Consider the following 16,191-nt stretch of genomic DNA (forward strand, 5'->3'; position numbering starts at 1 on the left):
TATTCAAGAAATGAAAAATAAAGGTCTCTCACCAGGTTTATCTGTGATTTATCCAATATCAGCTGTAAACTCAACTGCAGATGGTTTAGGGACAAAGGGAAGGTGTGACTGTCACGCTCACCCATCCACCTGCTTGGGTGCCCTCCCCGAATGAGCACGTGCGAGGAGGAAAGAAATCAGGGCGAAATCTGCTGTACTCTACTAATGATTCCCAATTTTATGTTTCCATTGATAGACTCTATAGTATACCTTTTTTTCTTCGCCTAAGTCACTCTTTATGAGAACAGCAATCCCAAACACCATAATTTCCTGCTTCTAAAGGTTAATTCTGCTACAAAGCACATTGTCCTCATCTTGCCCCCCCCAAAAAAAAACTTCTATCTGTTTTACTAATACTGGACAGGCTAAGTGGCAGGAAAAACAGTAACAGGTACTTAGTGTCAATTTATTATTTTACTTGGTCTCACAAACTAATAAGTCACAAAGTAATAAGAAAGAAAGGAACATATATGGCTATACAGCCTGCTTCTGGTTCATGTCTCACTCAATTTTGGATGTATTAAATAAGATAGATCTTTCTGATGCAAATCTGAGATGACTGCCACATCTAAACAGAACTAGAACAAATCTTACTTAAATGCAGTATTAAAAATATCCTGTTGGGTTGCCTCATTTTTTTTATTTTAATTTTCGGTTTTGTTTCTGATATCAAAAGGTTAACAAAACTAGTGCTCATAATGACTTTGTTTTATACTTCAAAGTCAAATGAAAATTGTGCAACAAATTCAACAGCTCTAAGTCTAATGCTGGAAAAAAATGAATTCAGCCATTATTTTGAAAGAACATATATTTAACATTTTTGTTCAAGAATATCATAAATATAGATGTTATGATAATAAAAGTGTTATTTAAAATGCTAACTTTGATTATAGAAGTGCCCCCATTTTATTACATTGTTAAATGTACAGAAAAATGGGTATTTTTCAAACGGAAATGAAAATCAGTCATGAAAAATATTTTCAGAAGACATAAAGTCATTTCATCAGTTGTTGTCTGAATTAAGTTTGTGACTCTAGGCTTTTATAATCCAGTTCTAGTTCGTTTCTAATTGGCTTGTTTGCTTGTATGAATTTCACTGTTTATTAAACTCAAATCCCCTCTCCATGTATTCGAATATTATATAATCATTTTAAAAAGATTTTACTCCACATTTAATATTAAATACTACGTAGTAGACATTGAAAAAGTATTAGAAACTTTTGCTGTTTGAACCTGAGAAAAGCACTTAGAGTAAAATCTAGCTTCTGTGCTGAGGGCAGGGAGGCCCCGTCCCCACAAGGTATCTGAGTGCATTCTGAACTGCCACCCAAATCATCTTGTCTCGAGATGTTTTTTCCCTCTGTTAAAACTGTTAACTCTACAGAAACAGATTTCTTATTTATAATTCATGGGATACTTTTGTGGAACACATTATAGCCAGGCTCACCACTCAAAGATTTGTCAAGTTTTACTTTAGCTAAATATAAAAAATTACAGATAACTGGAATTTAAACTACAAAAAAATAACATTTTGAAGAAAAATAGAATACTTGTAAGCCCTCAGTTGTTCTTCAGGTCCTTGTTTTCCTTGAAAATACAGAGATGACTGATTTCGTTCTCTTCTTACTGATAAAGTGGAACCTTGGCTCAGCTGCTGTTATTGTTAAGAGCACCACAACATGCCCTGCAGTGTTACAATCATTTTAAACCGCAAACTTAAAAGTTACAAATATTATTTTCTTATAGTGGCCTCAACTAAGTGCCTTGCCTTTGGTCCAAGAAAGTTTTTTGTGTTTTAATTACACAAGGCAGATTTAACTACACAAGTTGTTGTAAGAGCTGACAATTAAACGTCTCACCCTGCATTTGGGTTTAAGTCTTAGTGGTTTAGGACATTTTCCACAAATAATAACTCAAGAAAAAAAACCACTATTTTATCAAAACACAATGGCATAGACTATAAAAGGAAGTCCCGTGAGGACCAGAAGTGGCCTGGAAGCCGGAGAGGGAATAAAAAGAAGGCATATGCCTGCCGGGCCAGCCTGGTGTAACGGTGCAAGGGGCACCGAGGACAAGGACGGTGAAGGGCGCACACCCCCAGCCAGGTCCTCTGGCTTTAAAGGAATACATAAAATAGAGGCTCCAGTCAGCTCTCAAATTAAACCACTCCTGAATACCCACATTTAATTACTGCTGGTGGTTTTTAATATCTGAGCTACCCCAATGAACCAAGGACTAATACCACATTGTTTCGTTTTACTAAATGCTTTGCTTTCCCACATTAAATTATTAACCAGGAAATGGAAAGTATGAAGACTAAACCCTCCTGGTATCTGGAGAAGCCAGACTAGGAGAAAGCAGTTGTTGGAAACAAGAAGGCGGACTGCTCCCTGCTCCCTGCTCTCTGCCCCGAGAGCAGCCCTGCCAGGAAGCTGGTGCAGATGGAGGAGCCCGGCTGCAATCTGAACCTCGCTCCCTCCGCGCTCTCAGCAGGAGCCGCCTCCCGCCGCCCGCCCCGCTCCATCCCTCCTCCCTCCCTCCGCTCAGGTTTTGCCTCAGGTGTTGGAAAAGAAGGAATTGCCGTTAAACACTAATTTTTTATATATAAGCACAAAAGTGACTTTGTAATTAAAGCCACACAATTAGGATTGACAAGCTCAGGATGGCAGTATGCAGCCCAAGTGGCTTCCAGAAAAAGCTTAAGAAGAAAGACGGTAAAAAAAAATAAGCCCCTCACGTTGTTTACAGCCTACAGTTCTCTAGTCACTAGAAGATTCTAACTGCTCTGATAATTATGCAGTATGAGCATACACATGCTTACTGTCAAGCCAGCGGGCTATCTCCTTATGACCCTAATCCTTTAAAAGGAAGAAGCACAAGGCAAAGCCCTACCCCAATTCGTCACCTGCATATAATTTTTTTAAGTATCACCACTCCCAAATTCTTGACGCTCGGGTGTCAGACAATCCTAATGAGTGCTTTCTTCCAAGAATGTCAGTGCTTTCTAAATAAACAATTCATAGTTCTTTAGCCTCTTTTATGATTTTCTAGAAAAACTGGTACTTCCATTTCTATAAAATCAGGTAAAGAATTGTCAAGGAAGTTTTCCAACTTCATGTGTCAATGTCAGGGCTAATCATTTAAACAACTGAAACCGGTCATTTTTCTTAATATTCATTTATTATAAATACTTTTCTAGAAGCCAATGGCAACTATGTGAGTTTTGCCTCGATGTTATTTTATTTATGCTAATAAAGAAATAGAGTTGTTTTAATGGAATCTTTATAGGAAAATATATAAACTCCTATGATTTAACTGAGATACAACATGGAATTACCATCCTATTCTTTAAAGACGATCATGTTTGGCTGTTATTTTCTGGCACGTAAATAAAAATGCAAGTACTTACACGCCCTCTAGAAACCTTCTGGCTGGCTGACTGGTTTCTTTTTACTTTTGCTGCTAATAAATAGAAATTTCTAACCATGTTCGAAGAAAATGCATGCATCCTACCAATTTGTCCATCTGGGACTGGATATGTGAGGAAATATTAATTTAGCCTTGATTTAGCCTCTATGTCACAAAGTCAGGATGAAACACTTGGAGCTGTGATCCTAATTTTATCGAGTTACGGACGTGCTCTGGTCCTGTACAGATTACAGAGTTAACTTTTCTTAGTTCTCTTCCCTTTTATTCCAAAACTCATGCAAAAAGTTCCCCATCCGAAAGTTATTACTATTTTTTGCTATGAGTTAGTTCTTCAAGGATGCTTAAAGCACAGAGAGCTAGAGAGTAAATAAGAATTTTAAATAAAATACTTGCTGAAACTCCAAATTTGCCAAGTAACAGAATGAATCAGGCCTTCCTTCTGTTCCAGTTCCAGACCATTTGAGAGGAGAGGCGCTCAGATATTGTTACTAACCTAATTCAAATGTGATACAGTTGGAGAGAAAAATGCACAAAGGCTATTCTGCTGTTTCATGGGGGCAGTATGACTCAAGGAAGACAGGACCCGACCAGGCTTCGGTCTGCCCCCGTCCAACACACAGGCACGCTTCTTACCATGTCTCCAGGCTTGACAGAGACGGCCACCACCACGCCCGGCATTGGAGAGCGAAGAATACTGCTTGTATCCTCAGCCACCTTTTCCAGCATAAATTTGTTCAATTCTGCGGCGAGTTTGGTTAAGATATGCACCTTGTACTTAAAGAAAAACACCATAAATGAGTTTAAATGATGAACTTTTCCTCAGAAGTAGTAGTATTCATTCAAACTCAGTTTTTACCTTTTAAATTTGTAACACCTTTGAAGTCACATGGTTTTTAATTACTGTACATAAAAATAAAATATAGTAATTTGTTTCTGTTATGAGCCAGGTATTTAAGCTGATTTCTTGAAATAAAAACTCCTCCAGTAATTGATTAGTGATAGTCATCATCCTGTATCATGAAGAAAAAGATCTGAAAACTTTATAAAGAAAATAGTGAGAATTTTGTTTTTCCTTCACAGCTTACAAAACTTCTCCCAATCAACGCAAATTCCCTGAGCTGCGAGGTCAGCCCGAGGGAGCAGGGGCGGCTATGACGTGCACCAGTAGATGGCAGCAGACTGCCGTCTCTCACTTCCCGCTCCCCTCAAGAGAGCTGCTGCACCAGGACCCATAACTTAAGACAAAGGGTTTCAGTGTTCATTTTGCGCAAAACAGTATTTAAAATTCAGTTTTTTCCCCAATGACATAAAATGTTATATTCACAGTTGAAAATGCTAGCTTTTCTTTTTAGTCACAGCATCATGTAGTCTTTCTGTAACAAGATGGTTAGGGTAGATACAGATGAAATATGATGAGAGTATCTTCTATATTAAGGGACAGTATATCAAGACTTTAAACCCATTGAAGGAAAAGGATATGCACAGCCAAGTATTTTAAAGGCACCTTTTGTCGGTGGCTCTCAAACAATTAGGGGTACATTAAAGGCAGTTCAAACAGAACATTTCTAGTAAAGAGAATTTCTGCCTGGCAGGAAAAACCCTAGATCTCTGTGAATAAATATACGCGCCTCGGTCTGCTCTACCCAAACAGAAACAAGATAAAACGGTTTGAGGAAGTGTTCGTCAGAGAAGTAGGAACGGCCACCTGAAGATTTTTGGATGGCTACCAGAACACACTTCCCTTGGTAGACAGATGCAGCATCCAGGCAGCCCCATTTTGTTCAAAAAAGCTGCTGTAACTCAAGCCTCCTGTGGGCATCGTGACGGCAGGGACGCAAAAGCAAAATAGAGTTCACCCTTTAATTCCGTAAAGGGTCGGCGGAAATCTCTAAGTGTGCTCTTTACGGGGCCTATTTAAAAAGGGGTGGGGGCGGGCCCCAAGGAAGAGCTTTGATGGCCTAAATTCAGAGCAGATTTACAACACTGTGACAGGTTGAATAATAACACCTTTTGCATGTTTCTTTACTCCTGAGTGTTGTGTGTTTTGCAATCAAGACATACAAGTGTCTGCCAGTTTCTGAAGGATATGATTCTTAAGTGAAATTACAGTGCAAATAAAAGCTTTTTGCTCCTATTAAAATTGATCTGAGTCATAAGTGGCAAGGGAGAAAAGCAAGAAGAATGCATTCTGCTGTCAGTCTAATAAACATTCTGGGCAGAGAGGGACTATTTATCAACGAGGAATTGTACCTCAAAGTCCTTCATTAAATCTATCGGGGGATAGAAAGAGCGGGGGAGAATATAATTGTACCAAATTGCAGTTTTAGTGTCTGTGCTCTGCCTGCCTCAGAAAGAAAACACAGCATCCCTCAATGACAAAGTCACTCCAGCTGGCATCACCTGGGTGCGGCTCCTGTCGTGTGACTGGTCAGCGTTGGGCCCAGTCATCTAGTCTTCAGCAGAACACACAGACCTATTTTTCCCTTGTTTTGTTTTGTTTTTTGCACCATTTGACTTCAGAATGTAAAATTCAGGGAAAGTATCTTTCTACACTGAGACAATACAATTTATCACGTTTCACCACAATGGCTACCCTTAAACACTAATTTTAGCTATATCACAAACAAGCCTTAATCTAAATAAAGTGCTGAAATTGTCCCAAGCTCCACTTCTCACCAGAAATGACAAGATTCTGACTCAAACTGGATCCTTTTACTATTTTTATAACGTTCGTATCTTCTGGATTCCTTTCTCTGTAGGACTCCTGCTTTGCTTGGAAGGAGATGTAAAAGTCCCAGAACTCAATGCCTTTAGATGCTGTCTTTGTTACTGATGAGATGTTCCTTTTCCTTTTGTATTTGTTTATTGTTCTTAAATCTGTTTGGGGGATAAGCGACTCATTGTAATCACAAGCAAAAAATAACAACGGGGTAAACGCCTCAGGAGAGGCCTTGTTGCAAAAAGTTGGCTTAGACATGACCTTTCTGAATAGAAAAAGAGAAGGCATCGAGAAAGTTCTCTTTTAAAGAGTACCTTTGATGTTGTCCCTACGCCTTGAGTGTGCCCATACAAACACGCCTTCTTAAAACAACCTCTTGGCTCGCCAGCCCGTGTAGCATACACGGGGCGCTGGCCAGGTTGGGACCCAGGCAGAGTGCAGCATATGGGCCCATCAGAACGAACTGCTGGTGAGAACCGTAAAAGCTTTTTGATGCCCCAGAAAAGAAGTCATTGAAGAATGTACACCAGGGCTTTCCGAGTTTATGATCAAAACTGCTAGTTATTGGTTTCTCTGAATTCTTAGGGTGCATGAGCAGAGTAGCCAACTAGTTGAGAGATTTCAGGAAGAGGCCCTGTGAGGAGAGCAGTTTGGTTTTATGCTAGGCATTTACATATTCCCAGTGGATTCTGTAAGGTGTCCCTGGGGAGTGTTGATTTTTAAGCCGTTGTTACTGTTTTCAGGCTGAAAAACCATGAACTTGCTGTTTTGGGAGTGGGAGTCCCAGATTTTAAGAGGCTATTCAGCAGGACAGGGAAACACAATCTCAGAAGAAGCCGGAGGTGCTCGTGAGAGAAGTCTGCTCGAGGGGTGAGAAGCTGCTTGTTGGTTCGGTGGCTGTGGGTCATTAGGAGATGGAACCTCACTCAGTGGCTTTAGGGGGGTGCTCTCCAAACCACAGTCAGATTACTACGCTCGTGAACACACCTCACCGTGTAAGTAGAACAGGTGCTCTCCAGGCTTAGCCTGACCAGACTCCTCAATCTATACAAACAAGGGGAGGGACCAAGGTCGGATCTCATGATCTAATTATGGTAAAATGACCCCAGCCCAGGTCTCTGAGCAAATTAATTTTATGGTGTCTGCAATGGAAAACCGTGTCTAACAAGAAAATTTCTCCCAAAATGTTCTAAAGAAGAAAGAAAGAAAGAAAGAAAGAAAGAAAGAAAGAAAGAAAGAAAGAAAGAAAGAAAGAAAGAAAGAAAGAAAGAAAAGGGAGGGAGGGAGGGAGGGAGGGAGGGAAGGGAGGGAGGGAGGGAGGGAGGGAGGGAGGGAGGAAGGAAGGAAGGAAGGAAGGAAGGAAGGAAGGAAGGAAGGAAATGAAAAGAAAGAAAAAGGAACCATACCAGACATAAAAGGATTAGAAAGAAAACTATAGGAGACGGAAAATTAAAAGGAACACAATGGGATTGTTTTAAATATGAACATACAGCTCTTACCATGGAACCTGATAAGAGGGGAGAGATGGAGCAGAGTGCTGCGGTAATGGGGAGAAAGAGGGAGCCGTCATGGTGTGTGAACAGACACATCCTGCAAATGGCCACGCCCACCGGTGCCATTCACACACACAGCTCTGGCCCAGACACCAGAGCGGTCCTCACCGTGGATGCTCTCCATGCAGACGGTCACACAAAATGCCATCTTGCTGGTGTCTGTATTAGCTTAGTGTACGTATTTCTTGAAGGAGCTTAAATCCATGTGCTTCTTCACGCCTCCAGTGATTTTGCACGTCCCACCTTCTCACGTTTGTATGATTTAGAGGTCTGTGGGACCCCGGCAGGATGAGTGTGCTTTCAGTTGGCTTTATAAATTTTTTCAGTTGTGATTTCTGAGCCTTTAGCTTTGTTCCTGTTAAAGCAGCATAACTCCAGTTTCCATCTCTACATCATTCTCCCAACAATGAGGATATGTACTGTGGATGAACCATAATGTTTTTTCATGTCAACCAGGGGGCCGTGTCAGTCCACACGGGGTTAGTGTAAATGATAAACCTTAAATGACAAACCTTTTTTGTGAATTATCAATAAACATCTTGAAGCATCGGCCATATACTGTTCAATGGCCCTCACGTACTCAGTGAGATGGCAAATCCATTTCTTCCAACAAAAGGATCTCTTCTTGTCCTGGCCGGTTGGCTCAGCGGTAGAGCGTCGGCCTGGCGTGCAGGGGACTCGGGTTCGATTCCCGACCAGGGCACATAGGAGAGGCGCCCATTTGCTTCTCCACCCCCCCCCTCCTTCCTCTCTGTCTCTCTCTTCCCCTCCCGCAGCCAAGGCTCCATTGGAGCAAAGATGGCCTGGGCGCTGGGGATGGCTCCTTGGCCTCTGCCCCAGGCGCTAGAGTGGCTCTGGTCAAGGCAGAGCGACGCCCCGGAGGGGCAGAGCATCGCCCCCTGGTGGGCAGAGCTTCGCCCCTGGTGGGCATGCTGAGTGGATCCCGGTCGGGCACATGCGGGAGTCTGTCTGACTGTCTCTCCCCGTTTCCAGCTTCAGAAAAAATACAAAAAAAATAAATAAAAAAAAAAGGATCTCTTCTTATTCAAAGTTCTACACTTTCTCCCCAAAATTGTCACCATTTTTACAATGCAGGACAGAGAACTAACATTCAACTATTCCCCTAAGAGTCTACTTTCCTAACTTGAGCTAGAGAAAAACTGTCAGTGTTTTGAAAGTGACTGAAATCACTAGTTGCAAAACGAATACATCTTTTAAAACAACAGCATGCCAGGAAAAAAAGAAATGAAATGCAAATTCAAACACTCAGGTGGAATCAGTAATGTAATTCAACCTTGTTTTTCTTTCCTGTGTGCTTTGTGAGCTACACCGCGAACACTTGAGGAAAACCATAGCAAGGGCTCAAAGTCACACAACATACACCCTCCTCTAGGTCAGCGTCAGGCCCAACAAAACCAAACCAACCAAAATCTCCAAGGAACAACACTGAAACCATACAGAACGAAAGCCTGCGCTGTCCTCTCGGAGGTACAGCCCCAGCGAAGGGGTGAAATGAACAGACAGCAGTGAACGCGCCCGTACAGCTACAGTCCCTGCGTAGCCTGTTTGCATAATGCTGTGACAACTCCATCCGCACAGTCTCAAGGTAGCTGTCAATCAGAATGCATCATTTAATCCAACAGCACTCGGAGGACTTTCTGCGACAACCCACATGACAGCATATCTACAGCTCTATTTATGTCAGCGCCCAGTTGTGTTTACAATGCTGTTGTAATTAGAAAAGATGCAACAGGCAGTCATGTTATTGAGATTTCCATTTTGCAGTATTGCCCTGTAAAGTGTGATCTTGCTTCACAGAGTCATGCTAAATGACAAAAGGCTATTTTCTTCAATCTCCTAGCTCAGACAGCACTTCATTTGCAGCTATCTATAATTAGATTAATGGTGTAGTGCGGTACAAAGCGGGCCCACTTCACATCAGATAGCATATGAATTAGGACAAACACTTATTTCAATTCCAGGCAGAGAAAGCAATGACTGGGGTATTTAGCATACCCTTTATGGTGGAATGAGATGTTAATTGTGTACCATTACCTCTAAACTGCTTGCTTGTTGTATAAATCACTGTGCTAATTGATGCAGAGATAGAAATGTAGCCACAGGCAAGAAAGCGAAGGAATGAGAGCTGAAGATGGTGGATAAAGGATTATCGAGTTCAACCATATGGAGATGAGGTTCCTTTGAACCCTTTCCTTTCTGCCCACGAGCAGGATTTCTGAAAAGTACAGAACAACTCTTGTAGTGGAAAAGAAATTTTAATTTTTCATGTTCTTTTGCAAAACACAAATTTCTTTTAAAAGTTCTTGGCTGCCATAATTCCAAATAAGAGGTGTGTGGAATTAATCTAAATATACACTTATAAAAGCATGGAATGTGCAGTTTTCAAATAGTCGGAGCTCCATATCTGGGGTTTTGGCTCGTGGGTTAATAAGTAACACTTGTAAACTACCTAACGCAGATGTTTCTGAACCATCCATAGGACAAAAATAAATTCTGTCCCAAGACTTGAAGTTGTCCTCATAAACCAAATCACAACAAAATAAAGAACAAAACTCGGCTGGTTTAGGTCTGTTTTAGACTCTAATTATGTAGAAGCATTTAGTCAGGTTGTGAATCCAATAGAACAGAACCATTTCCATCTGCCCCTCAAACGATTCTAACACCATCCCCCAAACACTCAAATCTGCCTACTCCAGTTCATGATTTCACATCAACAGGAAGGAACTAGAAAGGAGTTTTTATTTTTTAACTAGCAAAAAAATAATAAAAGCATGTAATAATTTAAAAGTTTCAGTCTTACTGCAAAACGCTATTCTTCTGTTTAAAATGTCCTATTCAGCACTCAGCAGCTCTTATTGGGGTAATAAAAGCATCTCAGAAGCACAAATATAGAAACCAAATGCTATAAAGTCCAACTGTTAAAGATCCATAGAGAAACGTGTTCTTCGGAAGTTCATAAATCAATTGCACACACCCCGTGTACATGTTCACAATTTTTTTAATGGCAAAGCAACAGTAAGGTGCAAATTACTGCTGTGCACTTTGTCACAAATTCAGCTCCTTAGTAATTAGCACTGTTATAACAAAATTTTACACAGAGAACAAATACAATGGGTCACTTAATAGTTCAAATTCTCAACTTCAGAGTAACAGTTAATATACCCATCTACTGCAAGTGCACATTTGAGAAATCCTTTGTATAGTTTAGCCTTGTGAAATCCAAATACCGTATTAACTTGCAAGATAATAAAACAGTGTTCCAAGAAACTAGAATGTCTGGTTCAAGTTATCACCACTGAAACTTCGGGGAGGGGGGTCTCGAGTTTCTTTGTTGGGAGCAACATCTACCTTTCACCATATAGAACAGGCCTTACATATCTGACTGCAGAACTGAGAACACCTGTATTCCTACTGAAAATCCAACGGTTTAAGGTTTAGGTCATTATGCTAAATAATATTTTTTTAAAAAACAACTATGAAGTAACATCAAGGGCTCTTGCAATGGAAAGAAATAAATAGTGTGAACTACCCTGAAATAACACCTCCCAAGCGAGCAGCTAGGTGACATAATGGAAATGCATGGAGGGAAAGATCTGGAGGCAGTGTACAGGCCTGCTCCCCATCGCTAATGGCTGGTTTAGACCATTTAAACCAGAGCAGTCCAGCCCGCAGCAAAACGCCACCACGCCCCTCACTGGAGTGTCAGCGACGCCGGTGTTAACAGGAGAAAATATATGGTTTCTGATATTGCGTCCCAGTGCCTTAGTGTTTGCTCCCTTTAATTGAAAAGGCAGTTAAACACAAAGTAAATCATTCAGTTAGCTTAGCTGTTTAATGACATATAATTGATAAAGTCAGTATGTTGCAGTGACATAATGCATCACTTTCAACACTCGTTCACTTACATTTATGAATCCATCTATATTCTAGGTTGTTGTGGGGTTTTTTTGTTGTTGTTTTTTTTACTGCTAAGTTGGTTCTTGAACTTGAAGTCTTCTGCTGGACCAGTCAATGTACCATAAAGAGCAACAATCTCAGTAAGGCCAGTTTTTGAGGGAAGAATCACAAAAATCAGGGTGGAAAGAAAATTCCAACACAAAAAAAACAAAAATACATGAAGCCCATTTTCAGCAACTCAAATTTCCAAATGCTTACTGAAAAAAGGGAAGGGCTTCTTATAGAAAAGAACTACCTTAAGGCTAATATCAAAGCCTTTGAAGGAATAAGTTTGTATCTCTGGCTTGCTCCCAAAAGAAAATTTTCCCTGGAGAGAAAAATATGGGAATGTCTGTCAATAAAACAGAAATCTAGCCTAATTTTGAAAATTTTTGTTTCTTAATCAGAAACACAGGGTCTTTCCAACTCCGATATCCTAAGCTGCTTTTCTTTTTTTAACAACAGTGTGGACAATTGTTCATTAAACATTAAATCCAATACTTAATGGGATTTATTTCCTCAGTTGTGCTTCACTGAGGTTCCATTCCTTGTAGTTTGCATCACTGGGCCTTAAGGCAGAGTCAGAAATGATGGGACAGAAGCAAGCTACGGTCCAGGAAGCCAGCCCCGCTCCCAATCTGTGGGGAAGCGGTGTGCTGAGGACAAGTCCTCAGTGGGGTTCTGAAGGGGCGAGCCTGTTACTGGGGCCACTTCCCCGTGCCTGACGCTATGGGGGATGCTGCGTGCAGGTGAGCCATGATAAAAGGGACCCAGGCTCTGCTTTGCCCAGGTGCCCACAATCTGTCTAACAAGCAGGTACATGCACCACAAAGGTAATTTGCTGGAATAAGTGGCACTTTGGCATCCACAAAGGCAAGTCCATTGACAATGCCCTGTATAGAACTCTTAAAACAGAACATGTGCGTTTTGTTTGATCAGGAGTCCCCATGACATGTGACCCTAATGAGTCATTTCTTTCCTTTTTGCACAAGTAAAATATTATAGATCTTTAAAAGCCTTGTATTCAATTATTTAACAATACCAACATCTGTTAACAGTACAGGCTGTTTCTATTCTGTATCCTGAATTGTTTTATGTAATTAGGAGTTTATGAGGTATTTGGTAAGAAGGTACCTTTTTAAAGCACTATATAATTTTGGGTACAATGAAGTGTTCTCCTGAAAATCTATAATTAGGGCAGCATCAGCTTACAGAAAAGTACAGGAAATGTTATAAAAACACGATTATGTAAATAAGCACATAGGTAGGGAAGTGTACCATTTTGCTATGGTCCCCACCCCTCTTTTTCCTCTTCTTCTATTTGAATTGTTCTTTGCTCATCTGAAGTTAAAGTTATGCTATGAGGTACAGAATAAGTGGACACTGGATAAAAAAAGGTGGGGAGATTGGCCTTTCCCTATAAATCCTAAGTTGACACAGGAGGTTGGGAAGTGTGCCAAGGTCAGCTGACTCCTTGACAACACTTTTGACTTTATATGGTTTTTAATAAAATATTTGTTGCTATTATGAGTTCACTGAATGTTGGCAAATGAGTTGTAAAATATGTATTTTCTGGTTTTGCTCACTCTAATTGTTAAAAATGGCCACTGCTCATGTGATGATGCTCCCATGTGATGTAGCTGATTGCTTTCCTGCTTGGGAAGAGGCTTGGTTATGCTAATGTGTGCTGGGGGAGGACTTTCGCGCCAAAAAGTTTTAAAAGGAGGAGCTAGGAGGCCATTTTGGGAGAAAGACCACGTTGTTGAAGAGAAAAGGAGGCCATGTTGTAGCAGGGCAGGGAGGCCACCTGGAGGAGTGGAGGCAGCCAAGATGGAGGCCTGCAGAGGGGACTGAGTGAGGCTGCTGAGGCCTTTGATTCTAGGAAAACTCAGATGTGTCAGTAGCTTTGTGAGTGCTGAATGATTGGGTTTTGGAGCCCAGTGTGTTTGTGTTTACTCACTTGCTGAGTGAGAGCTAGGAATAAAGCTAATGGCCCACCAGTTCTTGGCTCCGCAGTTTCATCACCGTCTATCTGAATTAAATGCAAACCTGCAAAAGCCAGGTGGCTGTGATGGTGGCCGCGGCTACTGGCTTTATACTGAAGAAATTCAGAATCTAATATGCAAAAGTGTTGGTTTGTATTGCTCAGAAATTCAGAAACTCAAATATAAAAAGACAAAGGAGACGAAAGCAAAGTTGCTAATAATACTGGGTAGTAAACGGTTGGCTAAGAAGATCAAGCAGAAAACTAGAGAGGATCAGAGTAGGCAACTTCAAAATACGCCGCTTTGGCATAAGGATTGTTTGAGCTGAAAGCAAGAAGCACTCTAAGAGCAGGGCATAAATTTCCTTTGTAAAGGTATCTCTCTCTCCCTTACCAGGAGAACCACCCCAGTGCCAAGAAGGGAATTACCCTAAGAGAACACTCTTAGCTGCATAATGAACCTTACTAAACATCTCTTATTTGTCATACATTTCCTAGTTACCTTCCCACAACTGATCCTCACCTCAGAATCCCCCAACCCCTTTTCCTTTGTCTAACCTCTTCTTCACACATTATTGCCCTTTGTTCAACCCGTATATAGTCCTAAATTCTAACTGCCATCTTTTGTCACACTTCTTTGTGAACTCCCATGTGTAAATATACATAATATAGTCTTCTTTTTCTCTCTTGCTAATATGTTTTTTGTCAGTTTAGTCTGCAAGACTGCAGGCACTGAATCTAAGAGGACAGAGGAGAAAGTTTTCTTCCCTGCCCAACCCAACAACCATTGGTGCAAAGCACTGGAACGACACACTATCAGGAAACTGTGTACCGATTTTGTAGTTTAGGAATCTTATATATCAAGTTTAACTTGAGCAACTAAATGCACTTCTGGCTTGCTGCATATAGTACATTATACAGAACATACAATACTGGGGGGTGAATAAGACCTGTAAAGTCATGTGGTCAAGCTAGGGAGAAGGGGTTATGGCCATCATATTGGTCACAACACAGTGAAACGCACAAGTTTTTCAAGTCAAATGACCTGAGTTGACATCCTAACCAAGTCACCTTTTGGCCAACTGGCCTAACTTCTCAGAACAAATACCTTTATCACTTTTTTTTAATGTTTACTTTATCGATTTTTAGCGAGAGGAAGGGAGAGAACAGGAGAGAGACAGGAAAATCTATTATTTCTTATGTGCTTGGACCAGGGATCGAACCAGCAACCTCAGTGCTTCAGGACAATGCTCCAACCAATCAAGCTATCCACCAGGGCCAAATACTTTCATTTCTAAAATCAAGATTATACATGTAATAAATGATTGGTGGATTAAATTGACAGGTTTACAAAGTAACTAGCAAGTGCCTGATAGTAAGTATTCCCCAGATATGATCTCCTGTCTCCTTCCCAAACATCTCTAATTGCCCAAGGAAAGACAGTAGTGGTTGTTTTTAAATAGCATATTATAAACCATCTCAGATCAGCAACTTCTAATTGTTATACAGTTCTAGCTCTTCTAGCTCTACATCTGGGAGCAAGTATTAAGTTTTGATACCACTTCTCACTCTAACCGAAGGGAAAGGAAGTGGTTTGATATTAAGAGAACTTCTAGATCAGACAGTACAGAACTCTCTGGTTATCCTTTCCTTAGACACTCAAAGATGTACATGATGAATTAGAGAAACAGTCTACTTCATTCATTCAAAAAACAGTTATCGAGCATATTTAGGCAATAGAAGAATACAAAATAAATATAAAAATATAGTTCCTGATCTCAATCACTATAATTTTGCCAGAGAGAAAAGACACATGACACAATATAAATATAAATACCTATGAGCCCTACAAAGGATGTGACCAATATGAAGTAGGCTTTTGATTTTAGCCCCTCTTAAAACAAACCCTCTCAGATTTGGAGGCAGGTGAGGATCTAATTTTTAGGATCTGGAGTTGGGTAACTTATTTATAAATTGTGGATCATAACAGTGCCAACTTCAAACGGTTGTTGTAAGGATTAAGTGAATTTGTATATTAGGAGTGCTTAGAACACATTACATGACAAATCAGTATTTGATAGCCCCTATTATTACTACTGTTTTTGTTATTATCGATACATGTCTGCAGATAGAACAGAAATTGAGCAAAAGGAAAAAATATTTCTTTTTCATACTCGAATTTGGCCAGTATACTCTGGCCATCAAATCTGTGAAGATTTTCCTCATACCAAGCAATTCTCCAGTTTTCTTTGGACACCAAGTGGGTGTTCTACAGTTCAGTTCAGTCCTGACACTAACTACCTGGAGAAAGCTTAGGACTCAGTCCCACGTGACTCCTCCCACTTCAAATACCAGTTGTAAGTCCAGGTTGTCACCTGTGCTTCTCACTGACTGGCTATTAACTGGAGGTTCGCACAAGCACCTCCTCAGGTTTGATACTTTTTAGAACGGTTTACACAACTCAGAGAACAGTTTACTAACTAGATTACACACTTACTATGAAAGGATAC

At 40.6% G+C, this 16,191-nt stretch overlaps 1 protein-coding gene across 2 annotated transcripts in view; it reads right to left on the reverse strand.

The window, feature by feature from the left end:
- PCCA (propionyl-CoA carboxylase subunit alpha) overlaps positions 1 to 16,191 on the reverse strand; it is a 446,596-nt gene that overhangs the window by 10,261 nt on the left and 420,144 nt on the right. The window contains exon 22 of one of the 2 annotated variants that reach the window (XM_066380609.1): positions 4,102 to 4,242. The exons of the other annotated variant lie outside the window; for it this stretch is intronic. Coding sequence (XP_066236706.1) covers positions 4,102 to 4,242 — 141 coding nt within the window. The remainder of the gene's footprint in view (positions 1 to 4,101; positions 4,243 to 16,191) is intronic. 2 annotated transcript variants of the gene reach the window in all.

This window comes from Saccopteryx leptura, chromosome 4, assembly GCF_036850995.1.
Source record: "Saccopteryx leptura isolate mSacLep1 chromosome 4, mSacLep1_pri_phased_curated, whole genome shotgun sequence".
NCBI lineage: Eukaryota > Metazoa > Chordata > Mammalia > Chiroptera > Emballonuridae > Saccopteryx > Saccopteryx leptura.